At 37.3% G+C, this 24878-nt stretch overlaps 1 protein-coding gene across 1 annotated transcript in view; it reads left to right on the top strand.

The window, feature by feature from the left end:
• The first annotated feature begins 71 nt into the window (after positions 1-71).
• Positions 72-24878, top strand: part of MTA1-like (metastasis associated 1-like) — a 60524-nt gene continuing 35717 nt past the window's right edge. The window contains exons 1-2 of the mRNA XM_074094804.1: positions 72-466; positions 13306-13467. Of these exons, the coding sequence (XP_073950905.1) occupies positions 439-466; positions 13306-13467 (190 nt within the window). The 5' untranslated portion in view covers positions 72-438. The remainder of the gene's footprint in view (positions 467-13305; positions 13468-24878) is intronic.

Raw genomic sequence — 24878 nt, forward strand, 5'->3', positions numbered from 1 at the left:
ACAATCAAGTATTTATATGGGCTCCAATACATTTCTTAATGAATCATCGTCGACAGTCGCGTGCATGAAAGGACGAAACGTTATTGAATGAAATATTTTTTTTATTTTTAGGGCATAGTAAATTATATTTCAATTAGGGACATGATTTGTAAAATATTTCGTATCTTAATTTTACAACACCGTCGTTTTGTTGTAATACGTGAATAAAATTTTAAGAACATGTCATTGCTTTGTTTTAAGAGCAGGAAGTTTACGCTAAAAAGTGCGACTGCGCACTGGCCAAATTAGTAGTGTGAAAGAAAATGGCGATCAGCGAAAGGCGTCCGGAGTTAACGTGATGAAAAACATTGTAAAAGCTCAATTACATAGTGTTATAGTTAATAATTGTGTCAGATGTAGATTATTTAAGTGTTAATGAATAGTGATTGTGTATAAAAAATGGCTGCGAATATGTACAGAGTCGGCGGTAAGTAGCAATAATTGGTTATTTTTGTTGTAGCTTCGCCGGTTCACCGCCAGCCGAGTAGCGGTGCTTTGCTTTGATTGTCGTACCTTTATTTAATCGGTCGAATTAATTAATTAATGTTACATCCCGTGTGTATGCTCTTTATACATACAAAATAAGACGTTTACCGCGAATTTGATCAAAGTTATACGGTGTTTGCGGGAAAGTTATATTTATACTAAATTTCGTCAAATAGGACATTAGCATTTGCATCTAGGTATCATTGTATCGGCTTGCGTACTGAGTGCGGGTGGTTAGGCATGGAGGAACATCAATTACCCAATAGTGTATATGGTTTTTCGGGATTATTTATCGCGGTTTGGATGGTTTTGACACTAGATTTTAGGTTATATTGGATGTTGTCAAAACAATTTCATGTGAGTTTGCGGTGTTTGAGCCTTGAATAGTGGATACACATGTGAGGTTCATTCCTTTGGAGCCGGGATGTCGTTGGTGTTAATAGGTTTGTTTTGGACTAGTACGGTTTTGGTATTTATTGTGTGGTGTGCTGGTAGCTTGGCAGGTGCTAGTGCCCTGTCGTGCCCGTGGCCGCGAGCTGAATGCTAATCAGTGCTTCCTTTATACTTCCTATCACACATAAGAGTACCTACTTTTGTTATAATGTGAATCCTAGTGTGTTATTTATTATGTTACCTATGCCTTTAAACATAATGAAACATTAATTGCTCATTATAATTGGAACAATAGCTTTTTTATTACATTAAGCATCAGATAACAATTCAGAAACCTGAACATTAATTAAGTTATGGCTCTTTCTATTATTTGTTTACCTTGCATGTATTATAAACAAACACTTAGTTTTAGTTTTATTTAAGTCTAATATTCATAAAATAGAAATACAATCTGTCGTTTTAATATGATTGTTAATTAGTTTTGAAGCCTGAACTAATTTAAATTACACCTATTCCTGATTGTACTGATATGGTATTATGAACCCAATTCCCAAGGTCAAATAAATTATTCTGAGTAAACCATCTTTGCCATGGTGGCTATACAATACAATGACTCTTTATTGTACACCAGCAATAATAAGTGATACAGAAAACAGGTACACAGAGAGAAAATTACAAGGCATTTAATTTCTATATTCGAAAGAAAAGCATTTTGTTTCTGGTGGCACCTTGTTTAATTAAAACATTTAGCTATTTCATTAACCTATTTGCATCTTGATTCTTATCTGCACTAAGTAATGATACCACATGTGCTTGCTGTTTTACTTATTTCCCTGGTCCATAGACCCTTATGTAACCTTTCAATTTCTTTGATAATGATAACTTCAGCAAAATACCTAATTTGCTTATTATCTCAGATGAAGTGGTTAGGCATGCTTTAGATAATCTCATACTAGATATAATATCACATATGGTTTCTATTCACTTTGCAAGCCATACATCATCTCTAAAAGAATAGAACTTATTAAGCAATAATGGTATAGACACCTAATTGACTAGGCTGTGATATGTTTTAATAAACCTGAATAAAGCTACAAGTAATCATTAAAATTGAAACCAGTTTGACTAGGCTTGGCTAATCATTTTAAGTGTTGCTATCTACTATTTTATTTAATAATATCTGTAGCCTTCAGCCAAGTGAAAGTCGAGAGTTCATTGACCTGTCATTATTGCCATTTATGTGTTGCCTCCTTTTTTAAATGTTGGTTTATGTTCTGTCCTAATACTCAAAGGTGTGATCAAACAATCGCTTATTGTCTTATTCTCCATTATGTAAAGTACACTGTTTAGTGAAATATTGTACCTATACCACTAGGTTTAAAATAATCTATCATGTAATCATGTTTGTTCCTATCTGATTACATAAGTTGCTCTGCTGGATAGAATACTGTATAGGTATAATATACAGTACTAATGGTCCTGCTAATCCGAATAGATCACACTCCTAGGTCACTTGTACTTCAAAATACACCACAATAACACAAAATCTAGCCAGTTTAAGCCACAGGCCATAGGCCACAGGACTAATGTTGGAATTTACGAAAGTATAGGTGCAATTAGGTCAGTGTTTCTGTATGTGTCTATTATATCAGCTAATAAACCATTCTTATTCTTATTTTTAATTAAAAAAAAGATAAAGTGAGTACACATTTTGTTTTAGAATAATTGAAACATACTTTAATATATTAATATTACAGAAATACGCAAAAAATCTTCATCAATACCAAAAAAACAATTAGGGTCAACCCTAGAAGATTGCATTAAATATTGTAACTGAAGTAGGTAGGTATATTCAGTTGTTTCATGATTTTATGATTCTTGTCATTTGACACTTTGGGGATAGGATATTGAATGGACTTATAATATGTTTGTGATTCTCATTCATTGTTAATTGTGATTAAAGTCACAATAAATGTTAGATAAGTGGACTTTCTATGTTGTATACTTGTTACTGCTTAGGAGTATTTTATAACACCTATATGTTTTTATTTATTATTTATTTATATCTATTTTTTGTTCACTAAGTTCCTATTGATGCTAACTAATCATGATGAGAGTAAAAGTTTTTCACTGCTTTGAAGATCTAAAAGGAATGTAAACTCTGTTTATGTCCTATTAACTTACATTGCATCTATAGTACTTTTCGGATAAGTTGGGTACTACTTTACGGATAGGTGGGTACGGTGACACATGTCATTAAGCAATTAAAGGGTTGTGACAATGTAAATTCGAATTGATTTATTAGGATTCTCGATAAGGGTGTGTAATTGATTTTATTAGTGATAGTTTATATTTTAACTAGTTTTGTTATTTTAACTCATTTTAATGTGTTTTTGCTTGTCTATCGGGATCTCACAAACCATGCGGTCTTCTTTGGCACTATATCAAAACTAATAATGGTAAAAAATTAACAAAAACTGTAATAACAAAATTGAATAACAAAGTAACAGTTCAAAACATCAAACAATACGAAACACTCGAAACAAAGACGCATTTAAGGACCTTCACTCTCATACTAATTGAGAGATGATGCGAGTCAAACATGCAGTCAAGCTCTATTGTAATAGTATGCGATGAAAGTTGACGAGATTAAAATTTATCTTGTTAGTTTTATAACAAAATATTATGTTTTTAAGTGATTTGTGTTTATTATTACAAAATATTTAAGCTACATGGAGATATATATTTTTTTGTTCATTCAAGATTCAAGTATATTTTTTATAAAATATTGGCCTGAAACATTCATGGCGTGGAATGGAAAAAAGAAAATGTCACCGTACCCAAGCTAACCGAAAAGTACTACAGCAATGGGGAAGGCCTATGTCCCACACTGGATGTCCTACAGCTGATATGATGATGATGATGATGAATACTTACATTACAACTACCTAGCTGGAAATGTTTCATGGGATCTTTTCTGTTATTAGGTCATGATAATTGATGATTGCTGTAAGTCAAGGAATTCCTCTATCCTATTATATAATATATTTTATATGAAAATGATTACACTGGGCAATGTAAAAGATAAATATTTCAAATTTGCTTGTTATTACAAAACAATACAAAGACTCTTTATTGTACACCAGAAATAGTAAGAAATACAGAAAACAGATACACAGAGAAAAAATTACAAGGTAAGCAATAGGTGGCCTTATTGCATTGTTATTGTATATGAGTGAAGATATGTTTTCCATTGATATGTGCTATGATTAATTTTCGTGTCATAATGGAAAAAGTTAATAGTAATTTTAACTACCTGCATTAAGGTGTGCAACTTTTTGGTGTTCACCCATATTTGAACACACCACAGGCTCTGTGATCGAAATGGGGTCAAAAGGTCAAAGGCGACAGACTTATTGTAGGTATTATAATTTGAGGTAAGTAAAGTGTATGTGACATAATGGCGAGAAAGACAATAAAAATAGATAGGATCAAGCTAAGGGTTAACTTTTACCATTTTGGCTTCAGAATTCTCAAAATAGTTAAAGCTAGAAACACTGACGGCGGAGGCGGTGCGGTGCGGCGCGGCGCGGAGGCGATACCGGTTGTAATATTCGAGCTAACATGAAAGAGGCCACACAGAATACCACGCCACGCTTATTTCCCGCACGGTATGCTGTGTGGCCTCTCTCATGTTAGCTCGAATATTACAACCGGTACCGCCACCTCGCCGCGCTGCACCGCTCCGCCTACACCATCAGTGTGTTTCTAGCTTAACTGATTTGTTATCAGCATAAGGCTTCAATAGCTTAAAAAACTTCAGAGCTTGTTGTCTACTAAGGCCCTTATCACGCTTGCGAGTAGTGAGCGTATTTTGTATGAAGCGATCACGCAACGCAAACAATAGAAAACACGCTCGTAACTCGCAAGTGCGATAGATAAGACCCTAAGTTGGGGTTAGCTGGAAGAGATAGCTTCGTCTGTCTATTATTACTATTAATTATACTAGCTTTTTCTTGCGGTTTCGCCCGCGCGGAATTCGGTTATCGCGCGCTGTTCCCTCAGGAACTGCATTTTCCGGTATAAAAAGTAGCCTATGTCACTTTCTGGCTATAAACTATCTATATGCCAAAAATCATCAAGACGGACAAACATACAAACACACACACTTTGGCATTTATAATGTATATTTTTATGGATATAGGTATTTTAATTTTTCGTTTACGTATACTTAGGTATATACCGATGGAACAGTGGCGTAACGTGGTTGTCCATAATAAATAGTACTGAATAATTATCTCGATAATATTGTTAAACATAAATAAATGACTGTTATTTCTCACCTATAGAATACACAATGACGATGACTGTTTTTGTTCTTTGAAATTATTGGTATACTAGTTTTTTTTAATTGAAATACCGAAATAAGGGGGCCGCAAAATTTTCTTCCGCCCCGGGCGGCCGATACCCACGCTACGCCAATGCGATGGAAATGGATTCCCGCGCGTCTTTGCCCGCCGTCGTGTTAACCGCCAAAATGGTTTAGACGCCCTCCAAAATCTGCTCATCGGTGGCGGAAACACGCGCTATTGAAGCGCGCTGTGGAAAGCACCCATTTGGATTAATCTGTTCGGTCGGAAGCACTACGAATGAGTCGTCGGTCGAGATTTAAAATTAAATTTTCTTTACTTATCAGACGTCGCTGACGGCGCATTTTCAAAGAAAATATAATAAAATTTTATTTATGCCAGAAAACCCCGGCCAAGTGCCTGTCGGATTCGGGGACCTTTGTAGGTATTTATGAATATCCAATGTTAGCAGAGCCCCTGTTCTAAGCAAAATGTATGCAGTGTGGGATCTGTTTAGATGGTTTTTGACATTGACAGACAAAGATTTTCTAACTTTTCTTTTTGGTTGTAAATAAGTTTCTAGGACAAAGTGAAGTACCCTATAGGTTTTTCGGTTACAACAATTTGTAAGGGAACACCTTTTTTAATGACAAGTTTGATTTTTTTCACTGCTTGAAAGGTTAGCTTAGCAGACCTGACTACTTGATATAAATCAACTTGATGCTTCCATGCGTTCCTGCAGGGCTACTAAAAAACTCGAAACTCGAAGTTCGTGTCGTGCGGTCCCTCTGACACTTTTATACTATTTAATACGAGAGCGAGAGGAACCGCACGACACGAACTTCGAGTTTCGAGTTTCGTAGTAGCCCTGCTGATAATAGGCGTCTTGACAAACGGCAAACGGACAACGAAGCGATCCTATTAGGGGTTCCGTTTTTCCCTCTTGGGGTACGGAAACATAATAACCGTAGAATCAACAGATTTTGCAGTAGGTAGTTTGGTTACTATTACTACACTATTTTAGTTTAGTCTAGGAGTTGCAGTTGCTTTTCAGACGTGTAGAGGTAAAGCCACTTGCTTACCGTGTCAGTCCTACCGGCTACCTAACTCGACCGTCCAGTCTGTCAGTGTAATTATTAATTTCACCTACAATTTTCTAAAGCACGTAAGATCTCCTCTCTAGTACTAAAGTTGGTCACTAATTCACTTAGCTAGTACGCCTTTGTGTCAGTTGCATATTTCATCAAATCGTCGTCAACTGCAGGTTTAGAATGCTCATCCCTTTGGTAAGCTTCCCTTCATAATATGCTTTAGGTGGCTTTAGATCCCCCCTTCTGACCTGTAAAAATGCTTCAAATTTTTTTTTTAATTTCTCGTTTTTATTAATACATTAAGAAAAGTAGATAATACAAATTTGTTTCCATTGTTGCTGTTATTTTTTTCAGAATCGAAGTGTTAAGCAGTTTATAATTTGTTCATAAAACCCATTTTACCCTTGACTTAATTTAACTAAGTCGGGGCAAGCGCGCCTGTGGAGGGTAAGCGCGGCTACTACCATTAAAATATCGAAAAGTATAGATATTGCACTACTAACGACATCTTACAGGTCTTAGGTCAGGTCTTAGGTGCGTGGTTGTAAGATGTCGTTATTAGTGCTTATGATACTTTTCGATATTTTAATGGTAGGCGCGTTTGCCCCCTACGGCGCGCTTGCCCCGACTTACCTAATTTATTGAACCAGGCGTTACTTTGCGCAGGTCCATATCAATGAACTAAAAGAATTTAAGGTCTCGGGTAAGCAAAGAAATTCTTTTAGTTCATAAACTATTTACCGTCGCCTGCGGCTCGGATGGACATAAACGACTCGGTTAAAATGTGCGTTTTATACACTTGTACAATTTACTATTATTACCGTTCAAATTAATTATTTTGCCTTAAACATTATGCAGAAAAAATAACTATCAGCTGAAGTATCTATTTGTTGAGCCGCTATTTAGCAGAAAAACGTTTTATATTAAATACCTTGGCATAACTAGCGGCGGGTCGTTCTTCACCAAACGACAACGACAAATTTTGAACAATGACATAACGACACATGATATTTTATTCACAATAAAATTTCTCTTGTTCTGCGTAGCGCTGTATACTACACTCAAAAACGTACTATTTTGTAATAGGTTAATTTAGAAGGTAGCCATATTAACAAAGAAGTTATAGTGTATGTAACATGTTTGTATGTAGGAAGGGGGTAAGCTCTGGAACTAATGATCACATTCTAAAAATTCCACTAATAGAAAGCTACAATATCCTTAACATAGGCTTCTTTTGATCCCGGGAATGTGTCGACACAACAGGCTTAAGGCCGCCATCAGATGGATCTATATCAGTAACATCAGGATAGATATGGTGCTGCCAAAAATGTGGAAAGCGTGCCGCCCGATTCAATACTTATCGGGGGTTTATTTTGGGGGTAGTGGGAAGGGTTTTGTGCCAGGTCCACCTGAGTACCGGTAAGCAGCACCGCTTGCTTTGAAGTGGTTATTGTCGTAAAGAAAATCCGTCTATCAATTTCAAATTGACATCTGCGGGCAGTAGTAGTGCCGCAAACATCATGTGGCTTGAAAACAAATAAAGAAAAGAGTTTAATTCGCAAAGTTCAAGACAATAGTTATTTGTGTCACAAGGGAGCAAAATGGTGTATTTACGGCAAGGGCGTACATTGAATCCAGAATGTAGCGAAAAGTAGAATCCTGAGCGTAATGAGGGATTCAAGTGTTAACGCCCAAGATGAAATAATTTTGCTCCCGAGTGCCCCATACAGCTTTTCACACCGAGCATTAAGCAACTTGAAAAAAAAAATCTAAATATTATTAAAGAACAACCAGCATAGAAAATATGGAATTTGCAATAAAATAGTTAGAAAAGCCTTGAACAGAAAAGTCGCACTTTGCTCCCTCTCGTCGTCGTCGTCGTCTCGTCATCGTGTGTTTTATTGCAAATTCCATTTTTTGAAGTTGATAATTGTAAAGCCACGCCATTTTCTATGCTGGTTGTTCTTTAATAATATTTAGATTTTTTTTTCAAGTTTTTAATGATCGGTGTGAAAAGTTGTATGAGCCACTCGGGGGGAGCAAAAATATTTTCATTTTTTTTTTTATACGACTGGAAGGCAAACGAGCAAGTGGGTCTCCTGATGGTAAGAGATCACCACCGCCCATAGACATCTGCAACACCAGGGGTATTGCAGATACGTTGCCAACCTAGAGGCCTAAGATGGAATACCTCAAGTGCCAGTAATTTCACCAGGATTTCTTACTCTCCACGCCGAAACACAACAGTGTAAGCACTGCTGCTTCACGGCAGGATTAGCGAGCAAGATGGTGGTAGCCATCCGGGCGGGCCTTGCACAAGGTCCTACCACCTGCTGTTCATCTTGGGCGTTAACACTTGAATCCCTCATTACGCTCAGGATTCTACTTTAGAATCCCTCGCTACGCTCAGGATTCCATTGCAGAATCCTTCGCTACATTCTGGATTCAATGCACGCCCTCGCCGTAAATACAACATTTTGCTCCCTTGTGACACAAATAACTATTTCACACCTCTCCTTGAGAAAAGTAACTTTTCCTCCCTGACGAGAGGGAGCAAAGTGCAACTTTTCTGTTCAAGGCTTTTCTAAGTTTTTTATTGCAAATGCCATTTTTTGAAGTTGATAATTGTAAAGCCAGGCCATTTTCTATGCTGGTTGTTCTTTAATAATATTTAGATTTTTTTTTTTTTTTTCAAGTTTCTTAATGCTCGGTGTGAAAAGTTGTATGAGCCACTCGGGAGCAAAATTATTTTCATCTTGGGCGATGACACTTGAATCCCTCATTACGCTCAGGATTCTATTGTAGAATCCTTCGCTACATTCTGGATTCAATGTACGCCCTCGCCGTAAATACACGATTTTGCTCCCTTGTGACACAAATAACTATTAAACAACGATACCTACCAATATAAAGTGCCGAAAAGCGCGAACAAGGGTCACACTCGGCATGGTGTTGCGGCAAGCTGCTTGCCCATTTGTCCTCTGTTGTATACGAATATCGACTGAACTTCATGGTAAAAACAGAGATACGAGTACGTTGTGTGTTCCACGGTTTTTCTAAGGAACTCATCATTCGCAAGCTTTCTGTCATAATGGTTCGGTTACGCCAGCTGCACAATGGACAATTTTTATCGTCTCATTTCTGCTAAAACACTTAAGTTGACACTATACCTAATACATGAAGGTACTTGCAACTCGTACATCTAGCTACCCATTAGAAAAATATCCATTGAAGTACCTTTTCATAGTACTGCTTTTTCAAATAACTGGCAGTTGCGGTCACGCAATATCGAAATGTAGACCTTATCCTCACGTTATATTCACGACAAAAAGCATAATTAATAGCAAATTCAAAAGGAAGAACTGAGGAAGCCGAGCCTGAAATATATAGGTAGTCTTATCTTAATATGGTATAGAGTCTATACGACAGTGATGAGCCTGTAAAAAAAAGTACAAGTTCGAGTCCAACTCCCGTGGAAAACGCTCCGTACGAAGTATTTTAAATCGTCAGTAGTCAGACAGACAGGCCGAGTGATCTATAAGAGTTCCGTCTTTTAAATTTTAGGTACGGAACCCTAAAGCTTACAACCAGTGCATGAAACTATGGGGCGATTGCAGAACGCCGTACCGTACATAACTAATGAAACTTAATCGATGTCTATGCAGCAGCAGCGGTACCACGATCGTTTAAATGATATTAATTTTAATTAGCTAAGGTGTGATTCTTTACATGAACCTCGTCCGCGAAATCAGCGCTGCGCTCGTCAGGCAACCCATAACTTGACCCGTTCGGTTCGATCGCAGGCATTATAAGGACAGAGTCAGGTCAGGTCAGGTGTCTTGTCGCTAGTCGTTTGTTGTCATTGACCAACGTTAAGATACCTGACTCTGTCCCTCCGTACACCCACAGAAAGGGATGGGGCCATCCTCTAACTAAAAAAAACTGATCCCTTACGAAATCACATGATTCACATGGTTGTACGTCTATCAAGACCCTTTTTCTCAGGAACGCGTGCCTATCAAGCTAAAATTAATATCGAATACTCAAGACTGCTACTTCTTGAAGCAATAAAAAAATCAAACTTCTACTCAACGCAATCAAAAGGCATAGTCATTAAAAAAGGTGTTTCCGTACAAATCGCCGTTCTAACCGAAAAAACTTTCGGATTTTTTGCCGAAACATGAATAGCCACACAGTTCTCCAGACTTAACCGTATTAGATTATTTCGCATGGTCGTACATGCTTTCATAACTACGTATTTTTATAATCGCAAACCTGGATAATTTCAAAAAGATTATCAAGCACATTTGGGACAAAATGCCAATATGGAAGCTGTGCGTGCCGCGTGCGATTCATTCGAGAAACGTTTGAAGCTGGTAAAAAAGTTAAAGGTGGGGTTGGGGCTGGTGGAGTTATCATGAAACATTTATTGTAAATACGTGTGGCATAATTAAAATATTTTCTAAAATTTGTTTTATAAAGAATCTAAACTGCCTGTATGCGAACTTATTGGACACGGTGTATGCCAGTAACCATCTGAAATGACCGCACACTGCGTTCATTTTTCTAAGGTGAGTGGCTCTACTTACACTGGATATTCTTAGATACTTACCTATAAATTTTACTCGCACTAGTGCGGTTTTTTTTTTCGAAAAACTTAGTATACCTAACCAACATAAAGTTGGAAAACCCCCGACTTTGTCACTTCAAAGTTCAATATCTTAAAAACAGCTAAGCCGATTTTCATGAAAATGTCTAAGAACCATTGCTAGAAAACCTGATTTCCAATATAAAAAAACCGCATTCAAATCGGTCCACCCGTTTAAGACCTACGTTGCCACAGACAGACACACAGACACATAGCGGTCAAACTTATAATTATAACACCCCTCTTTTTGCATCGGGGGTTAAAACTAAATCTTACTCAAGACACTCAGATCAAGTATTCAAACATGTATAAAATAAGCGATGCTTTTCATTTGCAATTGAAATTATGAATTTAAAACCGTTCAGGTTCGCTAAACATGTGGCTATCTAAACAACGAATTGGCTCTGTAAAATCTCATCGAGAGCGAATTCAATCACTCCGGTAGGTACTCTCCCGATGACGTGTCCAGGCTAATTTTAATATACACTTACTTATTGACACGTTCCAAAAATACACTAAAGTCTTGGCAAAACTGAACGGACGTTAACATCGCTATCAGCCGCATAATGCCCCAACTTATATACCTACATAGCTACCGCCTGTAAATATGTATAGACAATTCGCTATAGAGACATATCCGCAGTTACTCGGTGCGTATAGAGATGAACCAGTACGGCAACGCAATAACTAGCCACTGCATACCTATCGGTATTAAACTACGAGTGTTGTTCTTATAGCCGCCAGTCAGGTCGCGGGCTGGAAAGTATACGCCGTAATCTAGATTTATACAGCTTTGCAGGAATCTTAGTGCACCTACTTGTTTATTGGTTAGTGAGTAATAAACTGGAACCAGTAAGGATGTTCGTTGCAACGATCAGACTACCTATATCCCTCACTAAGGCACTGGTGGAATCTCATCGAAATGCTTATTCTTTGTTAAAACTAACTTAGGTGTAAATTATCTACGTCATTTGAAATCAATGTTTGTTAGTACCCTAACCAACCTATCTCATCTACTCTTTACAGTTTCTGTATTTAATACTTAGTACGCGGAGGACGAAAATATAATATGTATTTTCCGTTATAGATATTTAATAACTTGAACCAAACTATTTTTCTGAGGCATTATTTCTCCAGTAATCTTCTGTCTGGTGTAATGATGTTAAACCTACTTGTTCTACCTATATCATTCACGTTGGATCAAAACGTCTCATCGTAAGTTAATTTTAGGTGACCTCGGCGCCGCACTAGAATGGAAACTCCTATTCATGCAATGTGATATCTGCTAACAGCCATACTAATATTATAAATGCGAAAGTGTGTGTGTTTGTATGTTTGTCCGTCTTTCACGTCGAAACGGAGCAACGAGTCGACGTGATTTTTGGCATAGAGATAGTTTATGGGCCAGAGAGTGACCTAGTCTACTGGTTACCCCGGAAAAATGCACATTGGGAACAGCGCGCGATAATCGAATTCCATGTGGGCGAAACCGCGGGCAAAAGTTAGTTATTCATAAACGCGCCTATACCTACGCCGATAATTGGTATTATTACTTCATTGTCGTCACGGTCTTCATACCTATAAGGTTAATTATATGATATGTCGCTCGCGTAATTAGTTACTCTATGATTCCTACATAATCACTAGCAGACAGGTACAAAGCGCTCCATCTACGATCGTCTATAAAATGAGAGAAAGGCAAGAACAGTATTGTCACAAGATTAATAGTCCCGAACTAACGTAGTCACATATGCATTGTTTAGTATGAAAGGTTTGGAGCGTCGCTTTGAGTGTGCGTTAAACTATTTTGTATTGCTGTGTGGTGTAACGGTAATAGGCGCCATTTTTAGTTGTTATGTACGAGCAACTGGCATAAGTATTGTAGGTAAGGTACCCACTGATAGAGACCGGCCATCCGTTCCGCTCCAACTACTTTCCACACTTCGACGTGAACACATGGCAATTCAACTGATGAACATTTTAGGAAAATATTGATTTAAATTAAAGCTTATTTTAATCAACTCTTGTGAACTTCCTTCTTATTAGCTAAACACAATTTTACACGTTTCTTTTCCTGCTTTGTATGAAAGAGACGCCCCAAATTTACTATACTTAATAATTATGTACATGATTTATTTTGTCCCGAATACAAACTACATTCCTTGTATTACTATGAAATGATTACATGAAAATCATCTAAAGTCTAATCTTTTTATTTCTGAAGTAAAGTGCGACCTAAATTCTAAGTCCTAGTATAAGTAGAACCTAGATATAACAGTTTTCTTTTGTTTGTTCACAGACTGCGTCTATTTCGAGACGTCGTCGACGTCTCCGTACCAAATCCGGCGGATAGAAGAGCTGAACAAAACGGCGTCAGGCAACGTGGAAGCAAAAGTCATGTGCTTCTACCGGCGGCGGGACCTGCCCAACCCCCTCATACAATTAGCTGATAAGCATCAAAGTGAGTACATTAACTTTAAAACATTCCTTATCGTGTCACATTGTCCGTGGCATTCGTTCAAGCTCAATATTTAGTCGCGTCCTTTGGCGTCGATGCATTCAAGTCAGATGCAGCCACCGTTGAGACAAACATGTGATAAGTCTGAGCACGCATGTATGTAAATGTGAAAAGAGGTTTGATGTTCCATATTTTTAGATCTTAAATAAGCCTTTTTGAACACTCCTTTTCAAGGTACTTTAAACCAAGCTGATAAATAAATACTATTGCGTTCGAGTTTTCATGGGTATTAGCAATAAATCATAACATAAATCGTATGTTTAAGTTAATTATTACCAATCAGTACTAGCCAGTATTTTTATGTAGTGATACAACTTGTTTCGAAAAATCAGAATTTAATTATTAGTGCGCTAATCGTACGTCTAAAACCACACTCGACACACGCCACAACAACTATTAAGGAAATCTTTAAACCTTTCGAACAGACCTTGAAATGTAAATTACAAGTAGGTAATATTATTTGCTATCGATTTTCGTTACAGTCACGCACGTGGTACCAACGGCTAAGACAGCAATAATGTGCCCAACACAAGTTTTACTATACAAGTATGTACGAAGTATTAGTACGTGGTGGACCAACGGGCGGAGACAGCAATAACTGTGTAACCAACACAAGTTTTACTATACAAGTATGTACGAAGTATTATTAGTCCTTAAACAGGGTTTGTGTCACGTGGAGTGCACGGGCGGACCCATACGGATTATCACACGTGTGTTCTCTTTTTATAAATAGTGAATTATTCAAACTAAAACTGTAACATCATGCAGGCATGGTTTACACAAACAATGTTATGTTGAGTGTAGTCATTAGTTATAAAACCAAAAAAAGTCTGCTGCCGAATAAACTGTAAAAAATAAACAATTCGTAACTCATCATTGTCTGTGGTCGAAGGTAGAGTTTTAAGTCGAAATTGCCTTGCTTTGATATACCTACACCGTGGTTTTTTTTGTATATACGTTAACTTCGGCAGAAGACTCAGTTCATTGATATGAACTATCTGATACTAATTAACTTTTTCGCGAAATTGAAAAAAAAAATTTTTTTCTTGCATATAATAGCTTCAGATTCATTGTTAATTGTTAAATTGTAAAATAAACAAACTTGACAAGTGACATTGACGTGACACATAAGAGGCATCAAAAAATCCACAAAGTTAACTTTCTTTTGCTAAATGTGTGTCAATTAAACATGGATTAGTGTGGACTTTAAAAAAAAACATAAATTAAGGACCTTTACGCTTTTTACTGCTAATAATGAATTATCTTAACTCTTGATTATCTTTTAAACAGTAAGAGTTAGGCCACTAGTGTCTTAGAGAAATTGACTTCATTTGAACTCTAGGTAGATTGTCCCCTTAAAGTTAACGGATATCAAAAATAACACGGTGTATATATCAACTGACATCTTTAAACTTGTGTTTACACACAAGTGCATAATTATTTTAATTATTTGTTCCTAAAACATTCCTATATATCAAACGCAATTATATCTGCAATTGAAGAAAATTTAAGATTTTATCGTTTTCGGTCCAAATGAATGATACAGAAGGACAGACGACAAAGGACTTAATACTATTCACATGTACACCTTTTGCGAATGGAACCCTAAAAGAAAACCTGCTATAGGTAAAATTTACACAAGCTGTTTTGCTGGCGGTACTTGATTGATTTTTGCGTTGTCATTAAAGCTCCATATTTTAATGTTCCAAATTTTATGTAAATCCAAATACTCGATTTCCAAAGAACAAACATACAACTATGTGAAGTAAAGTAAATGCAACTCGAGAACGGCTGGACCGATTGTCATGATTTTTGATTTGTTGCATTTGTGAAAAAGTAAAATCATTTTCCCATACAAAATGTTCATGGGTTTCGTGACTGTCAGTTATATATGTATAGACCGGTTTACTAATGTTTCGACGAATAACGTTTGGCAACCTGTTTCATTTCCCAACTGTTTAATATTTCTGAAACTGTAAATATTTCAGGATTTTTATAAAACTAACCGAACCTAACCTAAAGGGTTCCACACAATGACAGTACTCGGTATAGACCACATCCCCCACACTTTTACAATAAATAAGTTAATTATTTTATATTTTCCTAGAAAAATATTCACTTTAAATAATTGATATGGCAAAACAATGTTGGTTGATGGTTTGGAAACGCAATTGGACCCGCTAGATGCCGCTGTTGTTTGTATGTTATCATAATTTTAATGTATTGTTTTTTTTTCGGGCAGGACAACGTCTGACGGGTCCGCTAGTAAATAAATAAAAAAAACATGCAGTCGTTCTAAATGACCATTATTTTTGGGCAGTTTAGAGGTTTATTTAGGCACCTACCTACTAAATGCATGTCAACAAGTACCAAATTATATGGGCTCATCATCATATTTGTTCCAATGTTGTCATTGTTACAAAAAAACTCTGGAGTTCGCCCACTTAGAAATCGATCCAAACCCTCGCGCAATAAAGGTGAACTGGTTTACGCGAACACGCGACTATGCCAATTTCTTTCTCCCATTCCGACAACACCTACATCGACCAGCAACCGTAACTTCTTAATCGATAATAGCCTTTAATGTCGTAGACGCTTTGTATACTTATCGAGCATGCTAATTATTGAATGCAGAACTATCGAATACCTATCACAAGTCACGCAGTGTGATCCGCGCTATACGGAAGTAGTAGCCTTTTATGTCCAACACGTTTCCGCTTTGTTATTAGCTATTCTATTTTTTGTTTACAATAAAGGGGTAATCAATATTTTATTTCACTGCAACATTGACAGTGAGGTCAGATACCCAAGAGTATCAAAACAAAAAGACGCATTTTTCTTGAAATCGTTCGAGTAAGTAGCCATTATGTTCGCCCAGAGTTATAATTCACTGATAAGCCGCTGATAACGGATCTGTCAACAGCGCGATGTAAGCAATTATGCTAACAATTTTATAGCAGCCCGTGTATTATTATTGCCTACCTTGTAAATCCAACATAATGCAATATGATTCCTAAAACGAATTGTATCGCGATCGGAATCCTCATGTCAGCGTTCCTAAAGCTTTTCCTGCTGTTTGGTTGTCTGTTTCGTGCATTTTCACTTTTCATTACAAAATTGTTATAATAAAAGTTATGTTTAATTTGTGTATGGAAAATGCAAATGTCAAAGTGACAGATGAGGACTAAGGACTAAACGAATGTTCAGTTAGCAAAAGCTTAATGAGTACCTACCTACTTACTTAATGTGTAACTTCGTCGTTACCAGCTTTTCAGCAACACCTAAACAACCTTTATAGTCTTCATATTACTTATTCCCGTATTATACGCATTACTTGGGCGATGTCAAAACTACATTTTTTTTTATTCAACTGGATGGCAAACGAGCAAGTGGGTCTCCTGATGATAAGAGATCACCACCGCCCATAGACACCTGCAACACCAGGGGGATTGCAGATGCGTTGCCAACCTAGAGGCCTAAGATGGGATACCTCAAGTGCCAGTAATTTCACCGGCTGTCTTACTCCTACGAATGCCCATTTTTGTATGCCGGTCAACTAATACGTGTCCCCTCTCCCTGGCGGCTCAAATTACCGATCTCACCCTTCGATTAACCGTCGAATTTGAAAAGCTTCAGTCTGCGGTACAGTTGATACGCAGCGAACTGGCGACTTTAATCAATTCTAATTAAAGCCGAAACATTCATCTCATCGACTTTCATTAGACGACCCTCTAGCCCTCTACCTGAATATCCTTGTACCTATAAACTTGGCAAAGGCGTCTTGTTCTCGTAGTACACTAATCTTTGTGGCCTTTAGGTGCACATTATACCAAGCTAGTTAATATTGCTTATTAACTTTGCTTAACTATCTAGTTGAGAAACGTATAATTTGAACAATAAAAAAAGATTATTTAGTACGGTACCGTACATGCGCACTTTGCCCGTTTTTAGGGTTCCGTAGCCAAAATGGCAAAAACTTAACCCATATCGAAAATACAAACTGAAATATAGATGCACAGAAAACCAGAAAAATAAGACCAGCGCTGGGAATCGAACCCAGGTCCTCGGCATTCCGTGCCGCGTGTTATACCGCTACACCACCGCCGGACAACGGTACAGACACGAATTTCTCCTATGCACCATATATCTCAGCCTGTTTGTTTCTTATTTAGTCACTTAAGCAGCAACACTAGCGACATCTATGCTGTAGCCCTCATCGAGAACTCCATTGTGACTGAAGAAAATACTGAAAAAGTCAAGAAGTTAGTATTAGAGGATCGGAGAATTAAGGTTTGGCAAATAGCTGAAGCCTTGGGTATTAGTAAGGAAAGAGTTGGAGAGATTTTGCATCAACATTTGCATATGACAAAAGTTAGTGCGCGTTGAGTGTAAGCTTTCGATAACGAACGTCTACCGAAGAAATTGAAGGTTCAAAGATCGGCGTCTTAGCTAATGGCCACCGTATTTTGGGATTGCGAAGGCATTCTTTTAATAGACTATTTGGCAAAAGGCTCTACTATAAATGCAGTTTTTATGTAGTGCGACAAGCCATAGTCGAAAAACGAAGGGGCAAACTGAGCAAAGGCATTTTGTTTTTGCAAGACAACGCCCCCGTTCACACCGCTCGTGTTGCCAAGCTTGCTCTGAAGGAGACTGGCTTCGAGGAAATTGATCATCCACCCTAAAGTCCAGATCTGGCCCCTAGCCTTTATTTTCTATTCAGCAATTTGAAGAAAGATTTAAGGGGAAAGCGATTTGGCAGTGACGAAGAAATGAAGGTGGCTATACAGAAATATTTCGACAGCCAAAATAAAATTTATTTTTTTAACGGTCTAAAAGCATTATTTAAAAAATGTAATAAATGCATTGCATTAAAGGGAGATTATATTGAAAAAAAAAATAGTAAAAAAAAAACTGGATATTTTTTTCTACCTTAGGCTTAGAACTTTTCAGCCGCCCTAATAGGAGCATATAAAGCCGAATATGGGCAATCAGGAGAAAAAATCCGTGTAGTTTTGAAAATTGGTACAGTTATACCTTGCAGCATATCCAAATGAACATACTAAAAGTCCTCAAGGAGGGGGGGGGGCTAAGTGTGTAAGGGGGGTTGAAGGTTCCTTTTTTCAGGTTTTTCCTCATATCTCGAATATTTGTATGAATAGCATTATGATTACTTCGGACAAAAGTTTCTACAGATATTTTCCTAAAAATTTCATATTCAATTTTTTTTCTACGATCAATACTTTAGGAGATACAGGATGTTTAAGTTAATAAGGAGATAACAAATAGACAATTTAAGAAACGATTAACGAAGTAGTTTTTCAAATTTTGTATAAAAATAGAAAAAGCAAATTAGTTCATCTTTATTATGTTACTTATCGTTTTCTACATCGACATTACCGTCTTCTCCTTCTATGACATCTACAGGTGTACCTGTAGGCTCATGTACAAACGGTGTACCGTTTGTACATGAGCCCAAGCAGCCGAAACATACAGACTGCATTTAATACCGACTTTTCGATTTCGACATCCATATTTTCCAGTGCAACTACTTTTGCAGCGACAAAAAATTTAAGTCATTACGATGTCAGGAGCTGGAGGATCAGTGGTGGTTATTGAGTCGAGGGTTCCATTAGCTCCTAGCTTCCAGCTCCATATTTCAGGAGGCAGTTCGTTACCCAGCCACTTTTGTACTTGTTTTGTTTTGATGTGTTGTCAACGCAACTGCAATACCCCTGGTGCTGCAGATGTTTATGGGCGGTGGTGATCTCTTACCATCAGGAGACCCACTTGCTCGTTCGCCACCCAGTCGAATAAAAAAAAACACCCTGTATCTCCTAAAGTATTGATCGTAGAGCAAAAATGAACATGACCAAATTTGTAGGAAATTTTATGTAAAAACTTTTGTCCGAAGTAATCATAATGCTATTCGTACAAATATTCGAGATATGAGGAAAAACCTGAAACAAGGTACCTTCAACCCCCCTTACACCCTCAGCACAGCCCTCACCCTTGAGGACTTTTAGCATGTTCATCTGGATACCGCAAGGTATAACTGTACCAATTTTCAAAACTACACGAATTTTTTCCCCTGATTTTATTAATTTTCTTACCCTACCCTCGTACCTCGTAAAACAGCACTTATTTCTAGCGACGTACGTCTATCCACTTGAACTACTCTGATTCCTTACAAAGCATCTTATCATCTAATGTAATGACATGTGTCTTAGAAAATGTGACCGTGTTGACCCCAGCCAGACGATGTCAGCACACGCACCAAGAATCACAACAAGCCGTCACGGCGCAAGTTCGTAGACATCCTTCATGTCATTCTTTCTCATAATAAAAATAGCCTGGGAGACATCAATACTCGGCAAGTTGTATTCTAAACTCCTAACTGGATACCTCCCCCTCCCTGTGGGCTAACCCCCCGTATCGACCGTGGCGCCCTCATCTCGCAGGTACACGCAACACTTATCCCGGTTTTAATTGTCGCCACGCGCCGATGACCCACCGCCTCTAAACTTCAATACCCAACACCGTTACTTTGCCCGCTCGTGTAACCGGCGACTGAATTGTAAAGCATAGACGAGAACAACACGAGCTACTGACCGCCACATAGTACATTATATTCTTTGAGACAAAAATTAGCCTAAATTCTCGTTTTGTATTGAATCCCGATTATCTGTTGACGGACGTGTTTCTAAAGCAGTTTTATCCTTTGCTTATATCGAATCGACAATAAAAATAACTCCTTTTTTAGGGTTCCGGAGCCAAAATGGCAAAAACGGAACCCCTATAGTTTCGCAAGTCCGTCTGTCTGTCTGTCTGTCCGTCCATCCGTATGTCACAGGCATTTTACTCGAAAACTACAAGATTTATATCATCCGTCCGCGGTGAATCTGTTTAAAAAAAATATACCTCGTTGAGTTTCTTTCCGGATTCTTCTCAACAGAGGTTTTTCCGAACCGGTGGTAGATTTCTTTTGACATTCATAAGTGCTTGTTATAGCCTAAATTGAATAAAGATATTTTGACTTTAGCTGTAATTTTGCACGGATATATATATGTAAACTATGCCGACAAAATGGTACAATAAAAAAATAAAAAAAAAATTTTTTAGGGTACCTACCACAGACGTAAAGTGGGGGTGATTTTTTTTTTCTCATCCAACCCTATAGTGTGGGGTATCGTTGAATAGGTTACCATTAGGGGTTTGCTAAGACGATTTTTCGATTCATTGATTTTTTTTTTGCGAAATATTCAACTTTAAAGTGCAAATTTTTATTAAAATGGTGGAAAGATTTTAAAAAATTCAGGATGGTAGTAAGTATAAGAAACTTTCAAGGAAAACTATAACGGCTAAGTTTTCTTGAGAATTATTAGTAGTTTTACTCTTAAGTCTTAAATAACAGCCTAAGGTATAAAATATATCTAAACTTGGAAGATTCCGTATAAAATACGAAATCCTTAGAAAAATATTACTTAATTTTTTCGTAATGGCTACTGAACCCTATTTTGGGCGCGTCCGAGACGCTCTTGGCCGGTTTTTTTTTTCATTAACTTAGTCACAGTCACAGAGATTATCGTAAGGTGACTCTACCATAACTGTTGTATTTATTTCTTAAAGCATATGAAGCCGACCGATGGACGAACCAGGGTAGCCAAAGCATAACATTCTTCATAAAGAGTAAAAAACTAGAAATGTATTGAGTATTTTAGTAGGTAAATAGACATTAAATTGATAAAATCTTTTTGGTGAACTCCATCAACTATGTAACGTAACACGTCGCGCAATAAGTATTGCACAAGCACTAGTTCTCCTAGTTGCCGCCACATATTTATATGACAGAACTACGATCTATCTATAAACTAGAAAGCTTTTTAGTTTCGATGTTGAACAATAGAACCCTTATAATTTCATCTTGTCCGCGTGTCTATGTCGTATGTATGTTTGTCTGTCCGTAAGTCAGCAGGGATTTTACTTGGTAATTGTAAGACTACTATAGGCTACAGCGACTGCCAAAATTATAGGACTTCAGTGGATGTGAGTAGAGAGATCTTTCTCAACACAAAAGAGTTTTTAATCTACACTACAACTCATTTTACCCCGCAAAACATAGAAAAACCGGCCAAGATAGGGTTCCGTAGCCATTACGAAAAAAATAAAGTAATATTATGTGCGTTACAATTAAAACACTTACTACAGTCCTAAAATCTATTACCAGAAAATGAGCGTATCTTCACGGCACTTACGTCCTTTTGTTGAGAAGCGCAGTTTTTCAGCAATAACTCAAAAACGGTATATCCGATCATGTTGAAACCAATTTTCGTTGAAAGTATTTATTAAGCGTTACCTTTCCATATTTTTTGCACATTTTTTTAACAAACGGTTTACAAGATAGAGGGCGGGGGAGGGCACAATTTTTGCTACTTTGGGAGCGATTATTTCCGGAAATCTTCACTTTATCAAAAAAGTTTTTGAGAATACCATATACCAACTTCCCACAATAAAGCATGGAGGGGGTTCTGTTACGGTATGGGATGCTTTTTCCGCACAAGGAATGGGTCCTCTTCACAGAATCGAAGGTATAATGGACAAAAATGTATACCTAGATATCCTCCAGAATGTAATGCTTCGATATGCACAACGATTCCTTGGTCGCGGTTACATTTTCCAGCAGGATAACGATCCAAAACATAAAGCTAAACGCGTACAAGCGTGGTTTACGCGGCGTCGCGTGTCTGATGGAATGGCCAAGTCAATCGCCTGAGCTTAACATTATAGAATCGGAATGGGGAGAGCTGGAGAGACGTTTAAAAGGAAAAAGAGCTATTAACACAAGCCAAATTTGTTCAACTTCAGGAGGACTGGCAAAATATCCCCCAATTCACAATTGACGCTCTTATTGACTCTATATGCCTAGGTGTTGTAAATCTGTAATCGAAGCAAAAGGCTTTGCCACTAATTATTAAGTACCCTACTATCTGATAGGTATACCTTTGATGACTTTTAATTTTCTTATGGCTAAGTAATGTAAATTCCATAACCTTAAATTTTGGTAATTTAAAAAAAATGGTGTGCCTACATCTTGCTGTTTACAATATTTCGTAGAATACTCATTACATGGCTTATATATGTTGGTTAATTACGTGCTACAAGATAACAAATGTCGTTTAGTCCAAAAAAGTTTAGGTAAAAAAATATGAAGGTGATATATTTTCGGCCGGTATTGTATATATAAAATTAAAGTCCTGACTGACTGACTGACTGACTGATATATCAACGCACAGCCCAAACCGCTGAAGCTAAACGCTTTAATTTTGGCATACATAACCTTAAGTGACATAGAGGTACACTAAGAAGGGATTTTTTGAAATTCCCACGGGATAGGGAATAAATGGGATTTATTTTACTTTGAAATGGCTCTATTTCCGTAACTATTATTAAGAGACTTCAAATTTGGCATGCAAATAGCTAATACTGACAGCTAAAAACAATTTTCAGAATTTAATTTACCGAAAAGTCTCATGGGATAAGAAATAAGGCGTACTATTTTATACTAGCCAACTAGCTGATTTAGAGACTTGATATTCGAAACATATATTTCTAGAGATTCATAGAGGTAGGTAGGTAAAAAGGGATTTTTCGAAATTCCTACGGGATAGGGAATAAATGGGATTTATATTTTCGCTTCAAAGCGGCCTTAACTCCGTAATTATAAATATGAGACCTCAAATTTGGCATGCAGGTAGGTAACACCAACAGGTAAAAACTGTTTCAAGATTTCCCAAAATTCCGACGGGATAAAACGTTTAAAGAGGATTTTATAAACTGAATCATAAAACGTACAAGCTAAACTAATTATAATCTAAGGACTGTAGATTTGGCATACTTATGTAAAACTTTTGCAGGTGGTAGGACCTTGTGCAAGGTCCGCTCGGATTGCTACCACCATCTTGCTCGCTAATCCTGCCGTGAAGCAGCAGTGCGTGCACTGTTGTGTTTCAGCGTGGAGAGTAAGACAGCCGGTGAAATAACTGGCACTTGAGGTGTCCCATTTTAGGCCTCTCGGTTGGCAACGCATCTGCAATACCCCTGGTGTTGCAGATGTTTATGGGCGGTGGTGATCTCTTACCATCCGGAGACCCACTTGCTCGTTTGCCATCCAGTCTAATAAATAAAAACTTGCGAAAATACAATAATCTGGCAGTTACATCCAGGTAGTCCGGCCAGGATTGTCTCCGCAGGAACGAGCTCACACACAAGAAACTTTGCAAGATTATTTATTAAATTTATTGCAATGACAATTCATATGATAGCCACCACCTGATGCTTTAGCCAAGGTCGTCTGCTCGTGAGGGAACTCCTCATAGGTTGATAGTTCTGATACGTATTTTACAGTCATGTACGTTCAGTTTTGATGACACAGACGAGTTAATGAAAGAATGAAATAGCTATAAATTAAAAATAAAAAAAAACACTAGCTTTCCATAGTATTTACTAATTCTTATCTCGCGGGAATTATCTTATAACTATCTTTAACGAAGTTGCAGTCAAAAGAAACACGTAGGCACTTTAACGTTTTTCGAATTTCTACTCCTGAATATGTGAAACAGCTGGAGTTCAAAGTTTGTATGAATTATGATTATGTACGTTGTTTTTTAATTCAAAAATTTGCACCATCTGTCTGTATTTGTATTTCCATATAGGTAATACTCCGAAAAATCAATCAAAACACGAGAAAAAGATTCGTAGAAGTGAAATTTCGTAAAACTCGAAATTTAACGCTAGCGAAGCCGCGGGAAAAAGCTAGTAATTACTAATATTCTTGTGTCTTGTCTTGTTGTGAATAAATCTATGTATGTAAGTAAACTCTTTATTGCACGTGAAAATAAAAAATACAAATACACACAGAGGAGAACAAAGGCGTGCTTATCCCTAAAAAGAGATCTCTTCCAGCTAATCTAGTTAAGAGAAGACAATTTATTAAGAAGAAGATCAGCAAACAGTTAAAATTACGTGCGGTAAATGTATTTTCTTTCTTTCTCTACAATTTATCTTGGAAGCAAGCTCTGCTAACACTGGTTATTTATAGATACGGTCGTTTAATTAAAGGGTATATTTGGATATACCAAAAAAAAATTGTACGGATCCCTCAGCGCGCAAGTCCGACTCGCACTTGGCCGAATTTTTTAAAACTTGCGGCGATGTATCGGACACAAAGTTTCTTAGGATATTTTAGGGTAAAGTGAATATTGAAAGAGCTCTATGCTCCGAAAAGTCGTACTGGTGTCTAATTTGAAATTTATTTTGACTGTAGGTAGAACCACTGTGCATGCGTACGTAGTCCG

The sequence above is a fragment of the Choristoneura fumiferana genome, chromosome 11, assembly GCF_025370935.1.
Source record: "Choristoneura fumiferana chromosome 11, NRCan_CFum_1, whole genome shotgun sequence".
Taxonomy (NCBI): domain Eukaryota; kingdom Metazoa; phylum Arthropoda; class Insecta; order Lepidoptera; family Tortricidae; genus Choristoneura; species Choristoneura fumiferana.